The 22,943-nt window shown below is 40.6% G+C and overlaps 1 protein-coding gene across 1 annotated transcript in view; it reads left to right on the forward strand.

Annotated features, from left to right (window-relative positions):
- Positions 1-6: 6 nt before the first annotated feature.
- The window catches only part of SLC35D2 (solute carrier family 35 member D2), a 57,293-nt gene continuing 34,356 nt past the window's right edge, over positions 7-22,943 (forward strand). Inside the window, exons 1-4 of the mRNA XM_029920806.1 lie at positions 7-18; positions 12,303-12,336; positions 14,349-14,435; positions 20,336-20,403. Of these exons, the coding sequence (XP_029776666.1) occupies positions 14,349-14,435; positions 20,336-20,403 (155 nt within the window). The 5' untranslated portion in view covers positions 7-18; positions 12,303-12,336. The remainder of the gene's footprint in view (positions 19-12,302; positions 12,337-14,348; positions 14,436-20,335; positions 20,404-22,943) is intronic.

The raw sequence follows: 22,943 nt of genomic DNA on the forward strand, positions 1-22,943 counted from the left end.
GCTGCTGACCACCTACCGGTGAGGAGGGCGCCAGGGGGTCGGACGGGGCCCGGGGGGGCGCAGGCTGCTTGGCGGCCCGGGGCCCGGGACCTTCGGTTCGCGGCGCCGCGCGAGGGTTCCGGGGTTCCGGGCGTGGAGGGGCTGCTCCTGCGCTCCCAGCACTTCGGCCGCACCGCGGTCCGCGGGCTGGCTGGGACGGAGCGCGGGGAGTCTCACTGCCGACTCCAGTGCCAACGTGGGTGGCTGGGTGCTCGGCGCACTGACCGCGTTTTCACCGCGCCGGGACCTTCCGAAACCCAAGCCACAAGCTAACAAAGTCCTCTTACTCTCCTCCATCGCGGACACGCCTCTCTACCGCTTCCTATTACTGCGGGACTCTGCGTTAGCTTACTTGTGGAGCTACACCCCAAGCTTTCAAGTGCACCAGTGAGCTGAAACAAGGGATCTGAACGTGAACTTGAAAGGCGAACAGTTCTTTACACAAATGGAGATGTTCAACAGTCAGATGAGTCCTGAGCGGATAAATTTATGTTTATTGTTTGATTATTCATTCTCAAATTACCAGTGTGTTCATGGAAACTGGAGAAAACCATTAGAAGTTGACATGACGGAAAAAAAGTTCACATGATGTACTTTCTTGGATTAGCGTGCAGAAAGCCAGATTCCTGGTTCCTTGAGCGTATTTGTAAGGACTAGAAAATCCTGTTTAATTCAGCTCTCCTTATAGCAGCACTGAGAGCACTGTGGATTTAGATCCAGTTCCACCATCCAATAGCTGTGCCTCTTGGGCTAGTCCCATAGCCAGTAGTTTTCTCAAATGCAAAAGCTGGATAATTATAACCCTGTTAATTACCTTCCAGAGCTTTGCAGGAGCTGCCATAAGTGAGGGCTCTTGGTAAACTGTACTACACTACAAGACTATAAAATCAGAATTTTATAAAGAGCCTAAAGAGACCTCAGAAAGTATCTTCAGCTTTCTTATTTTATACTTGGGAAAGCTGAGACCCACAGGAGTTTGGCTGGTTACACCACCAACAGATATTTCCTGAGCACCTACTGTGTGCCAAGCCCACTGCAGGCACTAGGGAAGCAGCTGTGATCATCACAGAGTCGCTGCTCTGGAGATCCCATACCAGTGGTAGAGACCGAAAGGAAGTGGGTTCCAGAATAAGCAGGGTGATTTCAGGTACGTTATGAGAGTGCCTGGGATGGAGTGGTTGGCGCTAGAGCATTCCAGACAGAAGGCAATGTGATGAAGTGGGCACATGAGTTTGGTCTGTTGGAGGAACTGAATGAGCAAATGGAAAAAGGTAGGACAGATGATTGGGGGAGGGAGGCAGGGAAGGCAGGATCAGACCCTTCATTCATTCAATAATATTTATTAAGCACCTGTTAAGTGCCAGGTGCTATTCTAGGCACTTGGGATATAGGAGTGAATAAAGCAGATCAGAATCTCAAATGTCATGGAACAAATATCTATCCTCCTAGAACTTACATGGTGCTTTATACTGAATCAGTAAATAAACTGGCAGAATTTATATTATGTCAGATGCAGTTGTGTGGTCAGGAGAAAAAAATAAGCCAGGGAAGGAAGTTAGAGAGTGTGGGCATGGGAGTTTGCTATCACAGTGTGATCAGTGAAGCTTTACTGAGTTTTTGAGCCAGGAGATGAGTGACATGAAGGAATTGAGGGAAGAACATTCCAAGGATGAAAGAGAAGGGTGTTTGGGTGGGAAAGGTACTAGGTGAGGGTAATGGATTGTTAGATCCTGGAGGGCCTGTGGAGCTGCCGCGGAGGCTCTCAGGCTGACAGGAGCCACCAGCCGGTGTTGAGCAGAGGAGTAACATGATCTAAATCAATCTGGCTGCTGTGTTGAGAGCACATATTGGGGATCAGGGTGGAAGCAGGGAAACCATGATAAGGAGTTTTAATTTTAGTTTAAATGCATCTGGGAGTCCCTTTGAAGGTTTTAGCGTGAGGAGTGACATGACATAGTTTGTGTGCTTAAAAAGATTTCTTTGGCTGGCAGGTGGTTGGAGAACTAATGGCACTGGAGGCAGGGAATGGAGCTACGAAGTGATTGCAGTATTCTAGATAATTCTAAAAGATGGCTTGGACTGTGGTGAGGGGCAGCAGCAGATATGGAGGGAAGAGAGAGATCTGGGATATTTTTTGATGATCTTATAGCTGTTGATGTTCTTTACACGGTCTCTCCCAGTGTGTGGCAAGCATGCCTGCTGGTGTCCATGGGAAACACCGACACTGCCTCAAAGAAATTAGAATGAATATATACCTAAACCTGTATCATTTAACGCACAGAATGCACACTATTGAATGAAAAACAAAAATAAAAACACTTTTGATTATAAAAAAGACTGCTATTAATAGGTTTGTTTGGGAATGGTTGGTTGGCAATTACGTCAGATGAAGCTCGAAGGTCAGTATCTCTTTTCTGCACTTGAGTAAGCTGTGTGCTCTCTGGCCATGGCAGTCACAGACTCCAGAAACAGGTGTCTTTTTGGAAGCAAGGACCAGTAAACAGTGGTTAAGTGCTTTGAAGGTGAAGGGGAAGGCTCCAACCAGGAAGGATTGTTATTATATGAGATATCTTATGCTCTAGCCTTTCTGTCTTTAAAATGTTGAGTTGCATGATTAAAGGAGGAAGTTTTTTTTCTCTGCAAGACAAAACTCCTTCAGTCCTTAGAAGTAAACATTTCACATTTCCGTAATGTAATATATAGTTGGAGAACGCTGTTCAAATAATATTGTTCATTCTCTCTTCTCAAAATGTTTTAGGAGCACATTTTTGAGAGGAGGAAGTTTGGGTTGATTTGGTTACAACAATAAACCACAGAAATCTGATCCAAACATTAGTTGTTTGAAGATAGAATGTTGTGTTTGTAGAATAGAAAGAAGGGCATTTCGATAATTACCTGATCCACAGGGTCATAGGAATGTAGCTCAAGGGATTTTTTTTCTCTTCCATTTTGAACAGGTTGTTTCTGTTTGGGGTTCAGATCTGCTGAGTGGTGTTCATTATTTGTTATGCTAGACTTATTTGGTTCTTTGTAATGCTAGATTTATCTAGTTGGACAAAAATCTTTGAAGGGTATGAACTCTCAGAATCTATTAGAGTGGGAGGGAAAAGTAAGGTCATCTAAGAATCTGTGGCTAGTTGGTTACACTAGACTAGGGGGTCTTTGGAATCAGATTCATGAGGGTTGTGGGGGTGGTCTGGAGTTGCTTTTTTGTTACCATTGAAGCATACTGTTGTCTAGGACATGCAAGAATTTACTAATGGTGCTTAATAAAAATATGGAGCTTCGTTGTATTCAGTTCAATGAGTGTTTCCTGTATGTCTAGTTCTTTATGCATCCCAGGACATTGGGATCATTTAGCACAGTGGTTTCCAAATCTGTCTGGGAGTGTGAATTTCTTGGAGAGGTTTTTCTAAAAGTTACTGTATTGAGTCTCTGGTGGTGGGAACTGGAAATCCATACTAAAAACAAAAACAACTTGTAATTTCTCTTACTCGCTCTCTCTGCTCTCTTCTGAAGACACCTCTTCCTTGGCCCCTGGATGCACCTGGATCTTGGTCTCACCCCGGGTGTGGCTAGGAGGTGGAATTGGGTCCTCATGGCTCCCCACTGCCCAGGCTCCAAGTGCTCCAGACTTAGCACTCCTTAATGTCTTTTGTGGTTGCCCCTGAGCTCCTGTCATCCTGTCACTCTCACAAGGAAGAGGCCAAGTCTTCTCCATGCAGAACAGTGTCAACCTTGGGAACCCTGGGATCCATGCGGGAACCCTGGCAGCCTGCATGGCCTTGCTTCCTGCGGTCACTCCCATGGCTGTGAATGCTCGGTGTGACCCACCCTGCTGTCCATGCCCAGCGCTGTCTCCGACTGGTGTCTCCCCATCCAAGCTTTTCCAGGACCTTTCTGGGGCCCACTGGGGCTGCCGTTGGTCTGCTGGTCTGGCACAGCCTGCCACCTGCCTTCTTTTCTTCAGCACTGAGCAAGTCAGACTGTTGTGGGACAGAAACTGTTTCTGAGCTTTAAAGTGGTGATTGCAAAGCTCAGCTGGCTCTCCTTCCTACCCGCTCGTTTCTTCTGGGTTTTGCTTTGACTCCTTCCAGCTTCCTCCTGCCTCCTGGAACCGCCCCCCCCTGCCCTCCTCTACTCCAGGTGTCTGATACTTCATTGAGAAAGTAGGAGGTGTCAGATGAGGCCCCCATGGTGCCTGCCCTCGTGCTAACATGTCGGGAGCCTTTTGTCTGCTCAAGGTCCAGCTCTCCTCTCCGTGGGTGCACTGCTCAGCTCCTTCACCCCTCCTCATCCGCCTCAGCAGCTCTAGCCCTGGAAATGTGTTCAGGTTTCTCATGCAAGAACAACCCATCCTTGATCCCTCGTGGACCCACATTTCTCTGTTCCTTTCAGAACCTGACTCTTAGAAGTTGTGTACATACTTCTTATTGTCTTCACTTCCTCCTGTTCACTCTTACAAGAATTCAGTTTAAAAATCGGGGATTATTTAAATACAGAAATGTACAAAGAAGACAATAATAATTATCTATTTTCCTATTACCTAGAATCACTATCTTTAAGTATCTAGTAAAATTTTTTTTGGCTGCCCTTCCCCCAGTAACATTGTCTCTCTCAAAAATAAATAAACATTAAAAAAATAAAAAAAAATTTTAGGGGGTGCTGGGTGGCTCAGTCTGTTAAGTTTCCCACTTTGGCTCTGGTCATTATCTCGTGGTTTGTGGGTTTGAGCCCCGTGTTGCGCTCTGTGCTGACAGCTCAGAGACTGGAGCCTCCTTCGGATTCTGTGTTTCCCTCTCTCCTTGCTTCTTCCGTGCTCACCTTTTGTCTCTCTGTTTCTCACAAATGAATAAGTGTTAAAAAAATTAAAAAAAATTTTAAAGTAAGCTCTGTGCCCAGTGTGGGGCTTGAACTTATGACTTTGAGATCAAGTGTTACATCCTTCACCAACTGAGGAGGGCTAGACATCCCTCTTTTTATTTTTCAAGAAGAGTCATTCTGGTGTGATCATTACAAAGAATTCAAGCAAAAGAAAAAATATGAAGGTGAAATTTTTAAAAATACTATAACATTAGGCAATAATTTCACACATCTTTTAGAAGGATGGATAGATTGGAAACAGATGTTTGGTTAAATTGCTTTTTTAAAAAAGAGGGGGTCCATATTTTAGATACAAGTTATTTACTCATTTATTTATAAATTATTTTCTTTAATCCAAAAAGGATTTGGAGGGGCGCCTGGGTGGCTCAGTCGGTTAAGTGTCCTGCTTCAGCTCAGGTCATGATCTCACGGTTTGTGAGTTTGAGCCCCATGTCGGCCTCTGTGCTGACAGCTCAGAGTCTGGAGCCTGTTTCAGATTCTGTGTCTCCCTGTCTCTCTGGCCCTCCCCTGCTCATGCTGTCTCTCTGTGTCTCTCAAAAATAAATAAAAAACAGAAAAAAAAACCCAAAAAGGATTTGGAAAGAGGGGGCTTTTATTTAATTATTTTTTTTTAAGGATCACCTGGGTACCCCCCCACAACCACTTTTTATTGTGGAGTTTTAAGCATTCAGAAAGTGGAAAATAGAGTCAAATGAACAGCCATATGCACATCACTGAGATGCAGTAACGAACGTCTTGTTATATTTGCTGCCTCCCCCGCCCGCCTCCGCCAAACTGTTGAAAGTTAGAAGCAAACGTGATACTGCATTCCAAAATCCATTAGCTTGTCTCTCCCGAAATATGGCTATTCTCCTGCATAGTATCATTTTTGCTTTTAACAAACTTTAATGATTTCCTAAAGTAATCTAATACCAAATATATAATCATCCCAGCTGTCCCAAGATATTTTTATTGTTGTTTTAAACATTTAAATCAAGATCCAGTCAGGCTTCCTGAAATGCATGGGGTTATATCTTTATAGTTTATTTTAATCTAGAAAAGCCCCCTCATCCCATTCCTTCTTCATGATATTGACTTTTTGAAAAGCCTGGGCCAGGTATTTTATAAAATGTCCCACATTATGGATTGTCTGATTTATTTTTTGAAATCCTACTCTGCTGGAGTCCAGCTCCAGCAGGTCCAGGGCTCCCTGAAGGATGGACGGTGTCGGTAAAAGGGAGTGAGAGTGTTGTACCCAAGATTTCTTTATCGCCCCCAAACACCAGAGACCGCCAGGGAGGCTGAAGCACGCTTGCAGAAGCAAAGGGCTTTATTACGAATTTAGGCCTGGCCAGCCTAAACTCGGGCTCACAGACTCCACCAACACACTGGATCCACGTGGAGCGAGCCCCGAACATGGCGGGGCAGGGCCTTTTATGAGTTTGGGAAGGGGCGTTACAGGAAATTGTGACACAGGTACAGGGGTCCAATCAATATAGCATCACATCATTGACAGTAACTTTAACCAATTACAGAGTGGACCCAGAACTCTCAGGTAGTGCGTGACTAGGACCCTCCATCTTTAGGCCCGCCCCCAGAAATGTTAATGATGTTAGCTGGCCTTCAAGGTCAGAGGGGAAACCCGAATCAGACCTGCAGCCTTACAAGAGAGCCTGGCTTCTTTCTGCTCACCAGGCAGGCATCTGCACTGACTGGAGAGTCAGCTTTATTTATTGAAAAGATGTGTGGGGTACAAAACAAGAGTGGCAATTGCCCTAGACAATGATTTCTTTGTTTGTTTGTTTGTTTTTAATTTATTTTTGAGAGAGAGAGAGCGTGAGCAGGGGAGGGTCAGACACACACACACACACACACACACACACACACACACACACACACACACACATGCATGCACGGAATCTAAAGACAGGCTCCAGGCTCTGAACTAGCTGTCAGCACAGAGCCTGATTTAGGGCTTGAACCCATGAACTGTGAGATCATGACCTGAGCTGAAGTCCAACGCTTAAAGCCACCCAGGGACCCTTAGACAATGATATCTGATGACAAATTCTTTGGTATGTAAAAATTTCCCAGAACACAGTTTGGTAGAAGCCTCATGCATAATCTTTATCAATAGTGATTGATGTGGGTGACTAGATGCTTATTACATGGGGAAGGAAGGGATCTTTAGCATTCAAATACAAGGCAATGTTTTTAGCATAGCAAAGACAAGAGTTAGCTGTTTTGTGAGCAGGGGTCAATAGCCTTTTTCTGGAGGGGAAGAAAAACAGGTTTCTTGAGAAATGTAATATTTGCTTCTATAATCACAAAAGAAGAAACTCCTATAAGTTCCTTCACAAGGTCTGATACCAGTCAGCCAGGCGCCAGGCTCAAGCAAAAATTGAGGGGGGGTTGAATGGGTGTAGACGCTGGTCGTTAGATGATGGTGGGAAGCCTTGCACACCTGCCTTACTTCAGAAATGGCTCTCAGCATTACTCAGCTTATTTCCCAACTGAAATTTAGAGCTGAAAGCTTGATTACATTCATATTAAACCTTTTTGGCCAGACAGTCTTAGCTGACCCTGTGAACTCATACTGTAGCATCAGGGGCTGTCCCACTGTTTGTCATGCTGGCTGCATTTGAAGACTGATTTTTAGGTGGGGATTGCAAGTTGCACACATATGCTTGAAATTTAGTTTTCACTGAATTTCAAATATAGATTTCTTCACAAGTGTTACTATTTCTTAAAAGATCCCACTAAGTTGAAGAGGTCATGAACAACATTAAGAAGTTGATGTCATTATATTTATTTTATAAACATGTTTCAATTTTAAACACACTTCCATGTAAGGACCTCTGTGCAATGAAGGATGGAGCCACATCCTTCTTGCTGTGTCACCTCGCCTCCATATCTTCCTTTATAATGTGGCATCCTGTCGTGTAATTATAATCCCACAGCTGTTTGAATCTGTTTTATATTTAAACAGATAGAGTAATCAGCAATAGCCTTTTACCTCAGTAGCTCCATTCCTGAGTTCATTATTTTGATTGGACTCCTAACTGCTGGATTCCATTGTCAAGTAATTTTCTTCTGGATTTCATGGCTTCTGCTTTACTCATGTCGCACTGTCTTTAACAGTGTGCTTTTAGATCTGAAAATACAATTTATTTTCCTTATGTCAGCAAGTTTGCTTTTTATCTATGAATCATTTCCTCTCTTTATTGGGCTCTTTCTCTCTATTATATTTTCCTCTAAGCTGGTCTCCTTTGTCTACCTTCTGGAAGCCTTTTGTTGTTATTGTTTAACTGTTTGTTTATGTTGCTGTCTTGTGGTTTTGCTTGATGTGGCAGATTATATTCTTTGGGAAGTAGACTCTGAGATTCAGAGGAGGCAGTATATTGGGTAGAGCTCTTAGGATCCACTTCTATGGTGGAGAGAGGGAAGTGGGGTTTGGCTGTCTGGCAGTCACAACAAAGCCTGATCCTGTTATGCCCAGATTTTATGATCGCCCCCAAAAGCCAGAGACCACCAGGGAGGCCGAAGCACGCATGCAAAAGCAAAGGGCTTTATTACGGGCTTATATAAGCACGGGCTCACAGACTCCACCAACACAGTGGATCCACGTGGAGCGAGCCCCGAACATGGCGGGGCAGGACCTTTTATGAGTTTGGGAAGGGGGAGTTACAGGAAATTGTGACACAGGTACAGGGGTCCAATCAATATAGCATCACATCATTGACAGTAACTTTAACCAATTACAGAGTGGACCCGGAACCCTCACGTAGGGCGTGACTAGTCTTAACCTCCATCTTTAGGCCCGCCCCCAGAAATGTTAATGGTGTTAGCTGACCTTCAAGGTCAGAGGGGAATCAAATCTGCATCCTTACAATCCCAGGGGCTCTGGATTGGGGTAGGGACTGGGTATGCAGGATGCTCACAGGGAGGGTGTTTGGCAAGGTACCTTTCTTCATCTGAGGATGTTCTTGGGCAACTGGGGAATGAATGCCTCAGTCCAGAAGTGGATATCTGGGTGGCACCACTGGTATCCATGCACTAGGATAAATTTCATTCTCATGGCGCTACTGTCCAGACATTCATTCCATTTTCTTTGATAAGGCAAGTCAGCTCTTTACTCTTTTCTTGCCCTATCTGAAATAGGTGAGTTTCCCTCTGACATGCGGATTGAGGACTGAGGGGGGTGTGTGTGTGGGGGGGTGGATATTCTCTGAGAGAATAACTGGGAGCCAGTGCAGGTTTGGGTAGTGAGCAGGGTGAGGTGATGTGCTGCCTTGCTAGATGTGGTGTGAAGTGTATCATCTAAAGTATCCGGTGCTGGTTGTTGAAAGACCATCTTTCCCTCACGGCTGTGCACTGTTATCTTTGTCATATTTGTATGTATCTGTCCTCATCTTCCGTTGTGTCAAGCAAAATGAATAAACCTTTTGGAATCTCTAAGTAAGAGAGTTTTATTCGAGCCCAAGTCAGGACAGCTGCCTAGGAAACATATTCTTTACAGAGAAGAAAGCGCTCCGGAGGATGAACAGTTTTTACAGGGTTTTACAGGTTACAGTTTTCACATCTTGTAAAAGCTCAAAAGATTATATATTAGCATATAGGCAAGAATCACAAGTTTTAACATCAAGGAACAGGGAATAGAAGCATTGATCACTATCTTAAAGACAACATGGTCTTCCTTTAGGCTACTCATTTACAAAGCAGGGGTACATTGTATGTACTGGAGGCCCGCTCCGGCTGGTCCAGGGCTCCCTGAAGGGGTAGCAGCGGACGAGAACAATGAAGAGACATTCACGCAGTTTCTTAATTGGTCCAGCCTGGCATCGTTTTATCCTCTATATTTCTCCGTATCATCTCCTATATCTCCTGTCTCCTATCTCACCAGGTTTTGGGCCTTTATTTATAGACTTATGACATCAAAAGGTGGAATTTTTACAAATAATTCTCAGTGATAAAGATGCTTTGAAAAGGGTGCAGAAACAGGTTTTACAGAGGCATTTCTTCAGAACTATTCTAATTACAATGAGGTAACTTACACATCATAGGATAGCAGGATATTCTCAGTGAAAAGCAGATAACATACACATTTGTTTGAACCAGTAATAAATCTTACTAAGAAGATAGCAGGATGTTTTCAGTGAGAAGCAGATAGCAAACACATTTTATTACAATGATGCTAAAATTCAGTCATAGACAGGGCTAGGAGGCATTCTATTTGGCTCACAAGAGGAAGAATACATTCGTGATGGTCAGTAAGTAAACCTTTTGTCAACCTTGTTCTTTGATGCTGAAGGTGTAAGCGCCATAGGCGCCCTAGAAGAGCCGGCCTTTGCATATGAGCTTAAGTTGTAACCACTCTGACCTGTCCTCACCGTGGGCACCAAGTTAGCATGTATGCGCAGTAGCTTATGCCTGGATCCTGTTTGTTTCTATTTCCTAAGTTAGGCCTTCCCCCCCCACCCCCAGGGTAAACATGATCTTTTAACCCCCTTCATTTCCACGTCTTAAGTTTGTGAAGCTCAGTAGAAGAGCCGACAAACATCTGCAGTGCTTTGTTTAACTTCCTCTTCATAGAGGTGGGAATATGCTTCCTCCCATGAGGTATTTGGGGAATATCGGTCTGATTTGGAACATTGTGAGGCCTAATCAATAGCAACAGGCTTAATTTTACATCAGCAATCAGTTAACAGAAGGAGATGGCAGCTTCCGCCCCTGTGGCAGGAGCCGTGCTAAGTCTACCATTTCCTTACTGTGACCCTGTCATCCAGCAAGGCCGGTGCGGCTCCCAGCATGTATGCTTGGTGGGCCATTAATCAGGCTTTTGGTTTTAACAAAGTGTACGCGTAGTTATGCTGATTAGAAAGAAATCTAAGATGGCTTCACTTATGTCTCAGGCCGTTAGTTTTTTTTCTGATCAGTTGTAATAGAATGCATTTATTGTAATCTTGAATTAATCTTTTGTTAGATTTGTTCATGGGTATATTATTTAAAAAATATTATAGGCATACTTAAGGCATATTGTGGGTTTGGTTCTAGACCACCACAATACAGTAAGTATTGCAGTAAAGTGATTCCATTGAATTTTGTGGTTTCCTAGGGCATATAAAAGTTATGTTTACATTATACTGTAGTCTGTTAAGTGTACCGTTTAGCATTATGACTGAAAAACAATGTACATACCTTAATTTTAAAAATACTTTATTGTGAAAAAATGCTAACCATCATCTGAGTTTTCAGGGAGTCATAATAACTAGTCACAAATTGCCACCACAAGTGTAATAGTGATGAAAAAGTGTGAAATAGCATGAGCATTATCAAAATGTGACACAGAGACACGAAGTGAGCAGATGCTATTGGAAAAATGGTACTAATAGACTTGCTCCAGGCAGGATTACCACAGACCCTCACTTTGTAAGAAATGCAGTATCTGCAAAGCATAATACCTTTTTTAAAATGTTTTTTTATTTATTTTTGAGAGACAGAGAGAGACAGCACGAGCAGGGGAGGGTCAGAGAGAGAGGGAGACACAGAATCTGAAGCAGGCTCCAGGCTCTGAGCTGTCAGCACAGAGCCTGGTCCGGGGCTCAAACCCACGAACCGTGAGATCATGACCTGAGCCGAAGAGGGAAGCCGGACGCTTAATTGACTGAGCCACCCAGGTGCCCCTCTGCAAAGCATAATAAAGTGAAGAGTGATAAAATGAGATATGTCTGTATAATGAATCACCCAATAGCCATCACCCAAGGTCAACAACTTATTACATTTGCATCCCCCTTGCACTTAATCCTACCATTTCCCCCCAGATTATTTTGAGGCAAATTAAAAACATATCATCATATGCATTTCAAAATATATTTCTAAAAGATAAGGAGGACTCTTTCATTAAAAAAAAACACCACCCCAATACCTTCCATACCTAAAAAATTAAAAATAATTCCTTAATATCATAAAATATACAATTATTATTTAATATTGTATATTTTAGTGCTATTATAAATGATCTCTTTAAAATTTTCACATTGTTTCTTCCAGCATGTAGATAGACAAATGATTTTTTTCATGTATTCATCTTGTAGCCAGTGACCTAGCTAAATTATTTATTCTAATAATTTATCTCCAGATTATTTTGGCTTTCTATATACATAGTCATTTGTCTGTTAATATGATGACAGACAAGGGGCAATAGAAAATTACCAAGTTTGGCAACAATCAGTTTAAAGACGAAAAAGAAAGGAATGATGAAAAGTCAATGAATTTTATGTTAAGTTTTAATGGTCTAAGAATGAAGAAAAAGATTTTAAAATAACTCCTGCCATTACATATTATAGACTGCAAATTTTTATCAGTTGCTAAAATTACTTGTTATTCTGTGTTTTTTATAGTTTCCCATCGCCAATTTTTCTTGGAATTGGACAGGTAAGTGAAAAAGAAAAATTAACCACTTAATTAGTTGTCATTATACACAATGAAATTTTAAGCCCTTTTGTTTAAGATGGTGGTTTACAAATTTATTCAACTGACAGATGGCCAGAGGATCATGGTACTTTTGGTGAAACAATATGAAATGTTGACACACATTTTAAGTCTTTCTATAATTTAGGAATAGTTGTATTTGTAGGAAAAAGCAATTACTTGTTTCAACTTCCTTAACTGAATTTAATTACCCTTTAAAGCAAGGGGCCAAAAGTCGGAAAGCCTCAGGCCTGGTGGGGAACAAAGGAATAAATTGGAGGCTGGGGTAGGATATGGATCATAGTTGCCAAAGTTGAAGTGTGCGTTTGGGGCTCAGTTTAAGCCACTGTGCTGAGAGGAATGGGCTCAGGAGATGAGATTAGTTTTACTATGCCTTGATTTTAACACTGCTGGAGGTTTTTCAAGAGAAGCAGGGATTTTGAATTTTTACATCAAATTTGTACATGCTGGCAACACATTCAGATTTTTACAAAACTCTCTGTGGGCCTAACTAAACATGTTTGCATTTTGCTTCCGGTAGTTTGGGATTTTTGTTCTCAAGTATAAAGACAAGATTGGATAAGCTTTCAGACTAACCCCATTTGGCTGCTTCTGAAATTTTCCATTAATATTAATTTGTGGCTTGTTTACTGTCTTGATCATATGCTGGTGATTTCCAGTGGGCAAGTGGTAACGGGTACCAAAGGCACCTTTCTTTGTTGTTTGTTTGGTTTTGTTTTAATTTATAGGGAGAAAAACATAAAATTGTGAAAATTGTGTCTGTTAATTAAATTTTTAATTGTGAGTCTTGGGAAGGATTCAGTTATATGATTAAACATTATTCTGGTTAAAGGTTTTGCTGATAAGGTACTCTTTGCAATATCATTTTAGGAATAAAAAATATAATATAATAATATATTTTCTTAAGGCCCTAAATACATCATCGTTATGGTTCAGTGTGAAATATGTAGAAAAAAGTACTTTAAAACATCAGTGAATATGTGATAATGTACCTTTGGTAAGTGCCCAAGGCAAATAAATTCACTGGCTTGTGTTCAAAGTAAAGCCTTTCTGGATACACAATTTGTCGGGGAAGAGGGAAGCAGACCTCATTTAAAAGTCTAAGCTACAGAATATTTTAAGTAAATGTTGGTATATTTCTGTAAGAATTACAAGATCCGTTATAAGTACAAACTATAATTATAGTTCAAGATGGGCTCATGTTACAAACTATCATAAGTATTACATTTGTAAACTCATTAGGCTCAAGGTTTAGGGTGATAATCATGGTGAAGGAAGTCTTAAATTTTTGCATAATAATATTGAGACAGTTGAGTAAGTTCTAAAATTTGCATAGGAAGATGATATTAAAATTTTTTATTTCGTAATAAGAATCTAGAGTATTTCTAATATACTTATACTCTGGATTAATAGGATTTGAATGAGATATTTTTGTAGTACTGGCAAAGATAGAAGAGAAAAATAAATCCCCTTTAAAATTCTTTTTTCTTAATTTCTTTTCTGTGTTTACGAGAAGTGTGTTAGTGTGGAGTTTGCCCCCTTGCGGTATCCTCAGACTCACTTTATGTGGGAAGGTGTCCATATGCTCAGTACATGGGAAGTATGGTCCAGGATCAAGGAGTGGCCTCAGCACCTGTGGCTACTCTGGCCAGTTTTGGGGACACCATTTCTTGTTTCACTCCATCACTGATCCTCGAGCCCCTTGACATAAGCTATATATGTGTGCGAGTCTATTTGATCTTAACACTTTTTCCCCATAGTTCTGATGGAATTCATACATTGGTGAGAAAAGCAATTTTGATATTTCAAGAAATAGTTATTTTTTTGGAACCTAGAAAATGGATTTTTTTGGCATAATATTTTCTTTTTGATGAATGTATTTTTTTCTGTAGATGTCTTTGTACCTCAGTCTTTCCAGATATTTTGCTGAAGTTTCTCCTTCCCTTTTTTTTTAGATGGCAGCTACCATAATGATACTGTATGTGTCCAAACTAAATAAAATAATTCACTTCCCTGATTTTGACAAGACAGTTCCCCTGAAGGTATGTGATGAAGAGTACATATAACTATGGTGGAAGATATGAAAATACTGTAAAATTACTGATTGGTCTTGGAATCCATGTCCATTTCCATACACACTGTACTTCCTGCTTACACTGGGTAGAAACTTCTTAATAGAGATTTTATATCATTCATTCAGTTGTTCATTAACATAGTGTAATAATAGTCAAAGTGTGTGCTTAGCAATTGATGCTAAATAATACTACGTGTTTTCTGAAATGGCAAAGCTTTATAGTATTAGGATTTGGTAATCTTTTTTGGTAAAAAAGCAGATAGTAAATATTTAGGCTTTGTGGGCCAGACCATCTCTGTTGCAGTTATTCAGCTCTGCCATTGTACCAGGATATATAAATGAATTGCTGTGATTGTGTTCTAATAAAACTTTATTTACATGGACAAAAGATGAGCCAGATTTGGCTCTTAGGCCCTACTTTCCTGATCCTGTTTTAAGTTTTCATTTTTAGCCTGGATTGATAAAAGCTGTGAGTGGAATGAAGAATATAATTTGATACACATAGAAATATGTGAGTTTTTCTGTGGTGAAACTAGAAATATAAGACCTGCCTTTCCTTCCTGGGAATGTGGAACAGAATTACCCTTTTTAGACAGTTGCTCGTTCAGTAAACAGTTGCTTTAAGTCAGCCATTTAGTTCTTAGAGCAATCCTATACAACAGGTAGTATTAATTGTATTTTGATGACATTTTTGGATTTAGGGACGTTAACTCAGATTGTCAATTCCTTGAGGGTGAGAACCTCCCCTGGCTTGTTCACTACCATGTCTTGAAAGCCTGGAAAGATGCTGGCATCTATCACTAAATTAATCATCAGGCTGGCTAAGCACATGTTTACAGCATCAATAATCAGGGACATCCACAAAGAGAGAAAAACAAAAATATTGATGTATAATGAAAGCTATTGACCCAATCATCATTGGAAAAATCAGAATATCATTGGGCTTGCTTACACCTAGTTTATGATATACAATAGTTTTTAAACACTTTAAACATTGTGGAATAAGATCTATATGTAGAGAAAAAGTCATCATACATGAATGTAGACTTGAATGAATAATAACACATGTAATCATTATCTAGGTCATGAGACGGAATCACAAAATCCTCCTTACCCCCTATTTTTACTTTCACAATAATTTTCTTACTTTCGTTGTAATTATTCTGATATGCATTCCTGAATTATGTTTTGCTGAATTGTTGTGCTATTCTTGAATGTTCTATAAAGAGAATTCTGTTCTGAACATTTTTTGTTTTTAGTTTTTGTTATTGCATATATCTTTAAGAAATTTATTATTTGGGGGGGCAGCTGGATGGCTCAGTCAGTTAAGCCCCCAACTCTTGATTTTGGCTCAGGTCATGATCTCATGGTTCATGAGATCAAGCTGCAAGTGGGGCTCCATGTTGGGCAGGGAGCCTGCTTGGGACTCTTTCTCTCTCTCTTGCCCTCCCCTGCTCGCTCTCGCTCAGAATAAATAAGTAAACATTAAAAAATATATATATATAAAATTTGGAAAATTAAAGGAATATTTTTTATATTGCATTTATATATTGGTTTTATATCTGCCAAATTATAGAATATTAGTCATAATTTATTTGTTGCCAGAGTCCAGCTCCAGCAGGTCCAGGGCTCCCTGAAGGATGGACACTGTGGGCGAAAGGGAGTGAGAGAGCCTTGGCTTCTTTCTGATCACCAGGCAGGCATCTCTGCACTGACCTGAGAGTCAGCTTTATTTATTGAAAAAATGTATGGGGTACAAAACAGGAGTGGCAGTGCCTTAGATAATGATTTCTGATGACAAATATTTTGGTATATAAAAATTTCCCAGAATATAGATTGGTAGAAGACTCATGCATAATCTTTATCAATAATGATGATGTAGGTGACTAGATGCTTGTCACATGGGGAAGGAAAGTATCTTTAGCATTCAAATACAAGGCAATATGTTTAGCATAGCAAAGGCAAGAGTTAGTTGTTTTGTGAGCAGGGGTCAATAGCCTTTTTTTCTGGAGGGGAAGAAAAACAGTTTTCTTGAGAAATGTAATAATTTGCTCCTATAATCATAAAAGAAGAAACTCCCACAATAAGTTTTTTCATAAGGTACAATTCACATATTTTTAGCATAAGAAGGCAAGGCACTCTTGATACAAGTTGGGGGATAGAAATGGGGGGGGGGCGTAGATATTGGTAGATATCTGACAGCAAGAGGCCCCCTGCCTTGCAAATCTCCCTTACTTTAGAAATGACTTCCAGCAATTTGTGGTTTCCTTTAGATTTTTCTACATTCACAATCAAGTCATCTATAAAAAATGACAGTTTTGCTTCATTCTTTCCAACATTCTAACTTTTATTCTTTTACTTCCATTGCTGTAGGGTGTAGGACCATCAATGCAATTTTGATAGAACTGGTAATAGTGGCTGATCTCAAAGGGGAAACTTTTAGCATTTCGCAATTTAGTATGTTGTTTGTTGTAGGCTTTTTGTAGATCCCTTATATTCCTGTTTCAGTTATCTTTTGCTGCATAACTTGTGACTCAAAACAGTAATCATTGTATTGTTTCTCACAGTTCTTGTGGTTCAGGAATTCAGGACAGTCTCACCTGGGTAGTTCTGGCTTCTGTCTTCTATATAGTTTTGGACAAAGTGGAGAAAATGATGGGGGTGTTGGTTAGTGCAGCTGACAGCCAGTCACAAACCTCTCTTCCTATAATCTCAGACCTCTCTATATGGTCACTCATGTAGACTAACTTGGGCTTCCTTACAGAATGGCAGGTTCAAGGGAGTCAGAATGGTTACATGTGCTGAATTCTTCAAGGGTGAGTGTTTCAGCAAACAAGGCAAAACTGCCTTGCTTTTTATGACCTAGCCTCAAAGGTCACATAGCATCATTTCATTTGTATGTTATTAATTGAAACAGTCCCATGCAATTTTAAGAGGAAGGGACCTAGATCCTACCTCTGGATGGAAGAAAGTGTTAAAGTCACATTTAATTTTTTTATTTATTAAAAAAAATTTATATTTATTTATTATTGAGACAGAGAGAAACAGAGTGCGAGTAGGGGAGGGGCAGAGAGAGAGGGAGACACAGAATCCGAAGCAGGCTCTAGGCTCTGAGCTGTCAGCACAGAGCCTGATGCGGGGCTCGAACCCATAAACCCTGAGATCATGACCTGAGCTGAAGTTGGGCACTTAACCGACTGAGCCACCCAGGTGCTCCTAAAGTCACATTTTAAGAGCATGTGAAATAGAAAATTTTATTGTTGCCATCATCTCTGATTATGGATTTGTTTATTTCTCTTGGTATTGCTGTCAAGTTTTTTTTGTTTAATTTATCTTGAGGCTGTATCATTAGGTGCCTAAAACTTTAGTTAAATTTTTTAGGTAAAGTGTTTAATCACAGCTCACCATTGAACAACACGGATTTAAACTACACAGGTTTATCATATGTGGATTGTTCTTTGGATGGATTACAGTACAAGGTTGTAAATGTGTTTTCTCTTATGATTTTCTTAACATTTTCTTTTCTCTAGCTTACTTTATGTAAGAATATAGTATTATAACACACTAAACATACGAAATATGAGTGCCTGTTTATGTTATTACTAAGTCATTAAATACAGTAGGCTATTAGCAGTTAAGTTTTTTGGAAATCAAAAGCTATACATAGATTTCTGACTATGTAGGGGGTTGGCATCCCTAAGCTTCACATCATTTAAGGATCAACTATATATGCGGTGGACTTCTGTTTCAATTCTTTAGTGTTACATGGCTATTACAGCAGGCTTATCAAATTATAAAGTTAATTAATAAGTGTATCTTTCCTCTCAGGTGCCTGGGTGGCTAGGTCAGTTAAGCGTCCAAATCTTGATTTCAGTTCAGGTCATGATCTCATGGTTCATGAAGCTCTTTCCCGACAGCATGGAGCCTGCTTGGGATTCTGTCTCTCCCTTTCTCTCTGCCCCTCCCCTGCTCATTCTCTCTCTCTCTCTCTCTCTCTCTCTCTCTCTCTCTTTCTCTCAAAGAAATAATAATAATAAAAAAAAACATAGGGGCACCTGGGTGGCTCAGTCGGTTAAGTGTCCGACTTTGGCTCAGGTCATGATCTCATGGTTCATGGGTTCGAGCCCCACGTCGGGCTCTGTGCTAGAAGCTAGCTCAGAGCCTGGAGCCTGCTTCAGATCCTGTGACTCTCTGACCCTCCCCTGCTCACGCTGTCTCTCTCTCTCTCTCTCAAAAATAAATAAAAACATTAAAAAAAATTTTAAACATTAAAAAAATAAGTGTATCTTCCCCTTCAACAGTGTAAGGACTTTTACCCATTTACCCTCCACCCAATTTAATATGCTCTTTTCAATAGGAACTTGAATAACTTTATGTAAATCTCACAATATTTTTTTATTTTCTTTTTTTCTTTAATGTTTTTTATTTATTTTTGAGAGACAGAGAGAGACAGTGCGAGCAGGGGAGGGTCAGAGAGAGAGGGAGACACAGAACCAGAAGCAGGCTCCAGGCTCTGAGGTAGCTGTCAGCACAGAGCCCGACATGGTGCTCGAACCCACAAACCGTGAGATCATGACCTGAGCCGAAGTCAGATGCTCAACCAACTGAGCCACCCAGGCGCCCCTCATTTTCTTTTTAAAAATAATGTTTATTTATATTTACCCACATATTTACTGTTCCCTGTGCTTTTCTCTCCTTTCTGCATTCCACACTTTCTACTTTCCTCCTATTAAAGTACCTCCTTTACCTAAGAACCTCTCCAGTTGTAACATCCCACAGTGTTGTTGTTGAGCCCATTACAGGCTGTCAACAAGAATGTTGTGATTGAAGGGGAAGGTCTTGAATGCGGGTCCTCTCTTCCTTATGTCTTCTTTCTTGAGCAAACTCCTGATAATAACATTTTCTAATTTTTTGGGGGGTAGATGACACTTAGTATTTCAAAATCCTTCAAAGGATATCTTATCTGAATTGCTTAATGTCTTCTTAGTGGGATAAAAATGCTGGACTCGCGTTGATAGCTGTGGATTGTGTATCAGTCAAAAAGTTCTCAGTGTGTGACCTTATGAAAGGATATACATTTTTTCCATTTATGGAAGAGTAGGTCTTTTGTATGTTTCTTCGGTATGTTCTGAGTAGTTTCTCTTGACAAAGTAATTCAGGAGCGCAGAGCTCAGTAAACCTAACTCAAGTGCTACTGGTATGTTGTTTAGCCTTGGTAGATGTGGAATCATTCTAGGCCTTGAAAACAAATAAGGTCACTCCAAAGTAATGTGGGTGGTAGACACAGCTTTCTGGAAGGGTCACCAACCTTGTGACATTCCAGTGATGTGGTTTTTATTTTATTTATTTTTGACAGAGAGAGTGTGCATGCAAGCAAGGGAGAGGCAGAGAGAGAGAGGGGCAGAGGGTATGAAGCAGAGAGCAGAGAGCCGGATGTGGGGCTCAAATTCACGAACTGTGAGATCATGACCTGAGCTCAAAGCAGACACTTAACCGACTAAGCCACCCATGCGCCCCTATTTATTTATTTATTTTAAATTTTATTTATTTTTGAGAGAGAAAGAGCAGGGGAGGGGCAGAGAGGGGGACAGAGTTTCCGAAGTGGGCTCTGTGCTAGAACCTCATGTGGGGCTCGAACTCATGAACCGTGAGATCATGACCTGAGCTGAAGTTGGATGCTTAACTGACTGAGCCACCCAGGTGCCCCATGATATGTTTTAGGTTGTAGGAAATCCACAGCTGTTACAGGGAGATGGACTCTAATGATTTGCTTACTAATGGAGAGTGAGTGTTGCCATCTGTACCTATGAAGGAACATCATTATTGGAATTCTAATCAAGTATTCTTTTTTTTTCTTTTTCATGGAAGCTGTTTCCTCTACCTCTCCTCTACGTTGGAAACCACATAAGTGGATTATCAAGCACAAGTAAATTAAGGTAGAGTGCAGGAGGGTGTTTGATGGGAGGCTGGTCACTCATTTGTTTCTAATGATACAATACAAAGGCCAAGTTTGATTTTTTCAAAATATTACATGGGCTACATGTAGAAGAAAATGATATTTAATACTTTAAGGAAACAGAGTCTAATTTTGACTTTAATTTATTAATGTCTTTAAGAATGTTAAAAAGCTGATTTTTTCTTTATATTCAAGTCTGAAAATAGAATATGAGATCTGTGAGCATCAGGATAGAGAAGGTATGATTTATCTAGGAAGATTCATTTAAATAAATATGATTCTGTGTAACTTTAGTTTCATCACAGTTTTCTAGAAGCAGGAACATTCTGTCAGATTTGGGAGAGGTCAGGTTTGCTACAGAGAAAACTAAATGACAGATGTTATTTATTTATTTTATTAAAAACATTTTTTTAGTGTTTATTTTTTAAACAGAGAGAGACAGAACATGAGTGGGGAAGGGGCAGAGAGAGAGACACAGAATCTGAAACAGGCTCCAGGCTCTGAGCTGCCACACAGAGCCTGATGTGGGGCTCGGACTCCCAAACTGTGAGATAACAACCTGAGCTTAAGTCAGATGCTTAACTGACTGAGCCACCAGGGGCACCAATGGATGTTATTTTTAAGTGTCTGTTATATATTTCTGAAATTTGCATTTGCACTTATTTTAGGGTCCTTTGATTGGCCACTTTTGTTATAAGTCACTTTAAAAGATGAAAATGGAAGTATAGAAAGAACAAGGCTCACTATACATGAGAAAACAGGGTGTGAAATGTGTAGCCTAATTAACACACACAAATGAGGATGTAAATAATGAGAAAATGAAATTTATACTAAGGGTACAGATAGAGGAAGACCCTGTTTGTATAGTGAGAGTAAAAAGGGGGCAGGTGGGACGTAGACCAGAAGGAGACGGATGTATAAAACTGACAACAAAAATTAGACCTTTTATCTTTCCTCTTATTTGGAAAAGGCAGATTGTAGTTGTGGAAAAGAAAATGTGAAATACTGTTTTTGTGTGTGTTTTTAAAAAAATTTTAATGCTTTTTATTTATTTTTGAGAGACAGAGAGAGACAGTAGGAGCAGGGGAGGGTCAGAGAGAGGGAGGTATAGATCTGAAGCAGGCTCCAGGCTCTGAGCTAGCTGTTGGCACAGAGCCCGGCGCAGGGCTAGAACCAACAAACCGCGAGATCATGACCTGAGCTGAAGCCAGACGCTTAACTGACTGAGCCAACCAGGCGCCCCTACAAGTGTTCTTAAACACTTCTCTACGTGCATTTAGAAGAGGGAAGAAGAGAGCTTCTTGGGAGCCTTGGGGTTTCTGGGAGAAGAGAGTTAACCAGAAAATGAGCTTGAGGAGGAAGAAGGGTCGTTTACATGGCATCATGTAATGTGTTCTGCTGTGCCTCATATTTTCCATAAACTGGAAGTTGGTTCTACTGCTTTGATCATATTAGATTCAGTTTTTCAGACAAGATCAGTTTATTGGTGATATTGGGTTCTTCCTGTTGCATCAAGGGGCACATGATGTTTTAGCCTACTTTAAAAAAATGTTATTTTATTGATTTTGAGAGAGAGAGAGAGAGAGCGCATGAGCAGAGGGGAGATAGAGGGAGAGTGGGGAGAGAGAGAGTGAATACCAAGCAGCATAGAACCTGATGTGGGGCTTGATCCCATGGACTATGAGATCATAGCTTTGGACTCTTAAGTGACTAAGCCACCCAGGCACCCCCATCCCACTTTTTTTTTTAAATGTTTATTGCTTTTTGTGAGAGAGACAGCATGAGCAAACGAGGGTCAGAGAGAGAGGGAGACACAGAGTCTGAAGACAGGCTCTAGACTCCGAGGTGGCAGCAGAGAGTCCAATGCGGGGCTCAAACCCATGAACCGTGAGATCATGATCTAAGTCAAAGCCAGAAGCTCAACTGACTGAGCCACCCAGGGGTCCCAGTCTACTTTTTTTAAAGATAGCTTTTTGAGGTATAATTGGCATAAATAAACTGTATAATTAAAATGCACAAGTGATAAATTTTGACCTATGTAGAAGTCTGTGAAATCTATCACCACAATTTCTAACACCCATAAAAATTTCTTCAAGTGTCTTATTTCTAAAGATATTACATTGGTTGATTCCCCTTTCAATGATTTTAAGGTGTCAGTCTGGTCCTTTCATTAGATAGTGCCCTGTCAATCTTTCTTTGTTTCTTTTTTTTAATGTTTTATTTATTTTTGAGAGAGAGGGGGGGGAGGGGCAGAGAGAGAGGGTGACACAGATTTGGAAGAAGGCTCCAGGCTCTGACCTGTCAGCACAGCTCGTGAACTGTGAGATCATAGCCTGAGCCGATGTGAGACGCCTAACCAACTGAGCCACCCAGGCACCCCCATCGGTCTCTCGTCTAATGGTTTTAGCATTCATCAATAATGACTTTCTAGATCAATTATTTCATTACAAGTTGCAAAATGGTGATTTTCTAACTATATCACCCTGTCTGCGTGTATTATGTAAACTTTAATAAATGCAA

Source organism: Suricata suricatta, chromosome 13 (genome assembly GCF_006229205.1).
Source record: "Suricata suricatta isolate VVHF042 chromosome 13, meerkat_22Aug2017_6uvM2_HiC, whole genome shotgun sequence".
Classification (NCBI taxonomy): Eukaryota; Metazoa; Chordata; class Mammalia; order Carnivora; family Herpestidae; genus Suricata; species Suricata suricatta.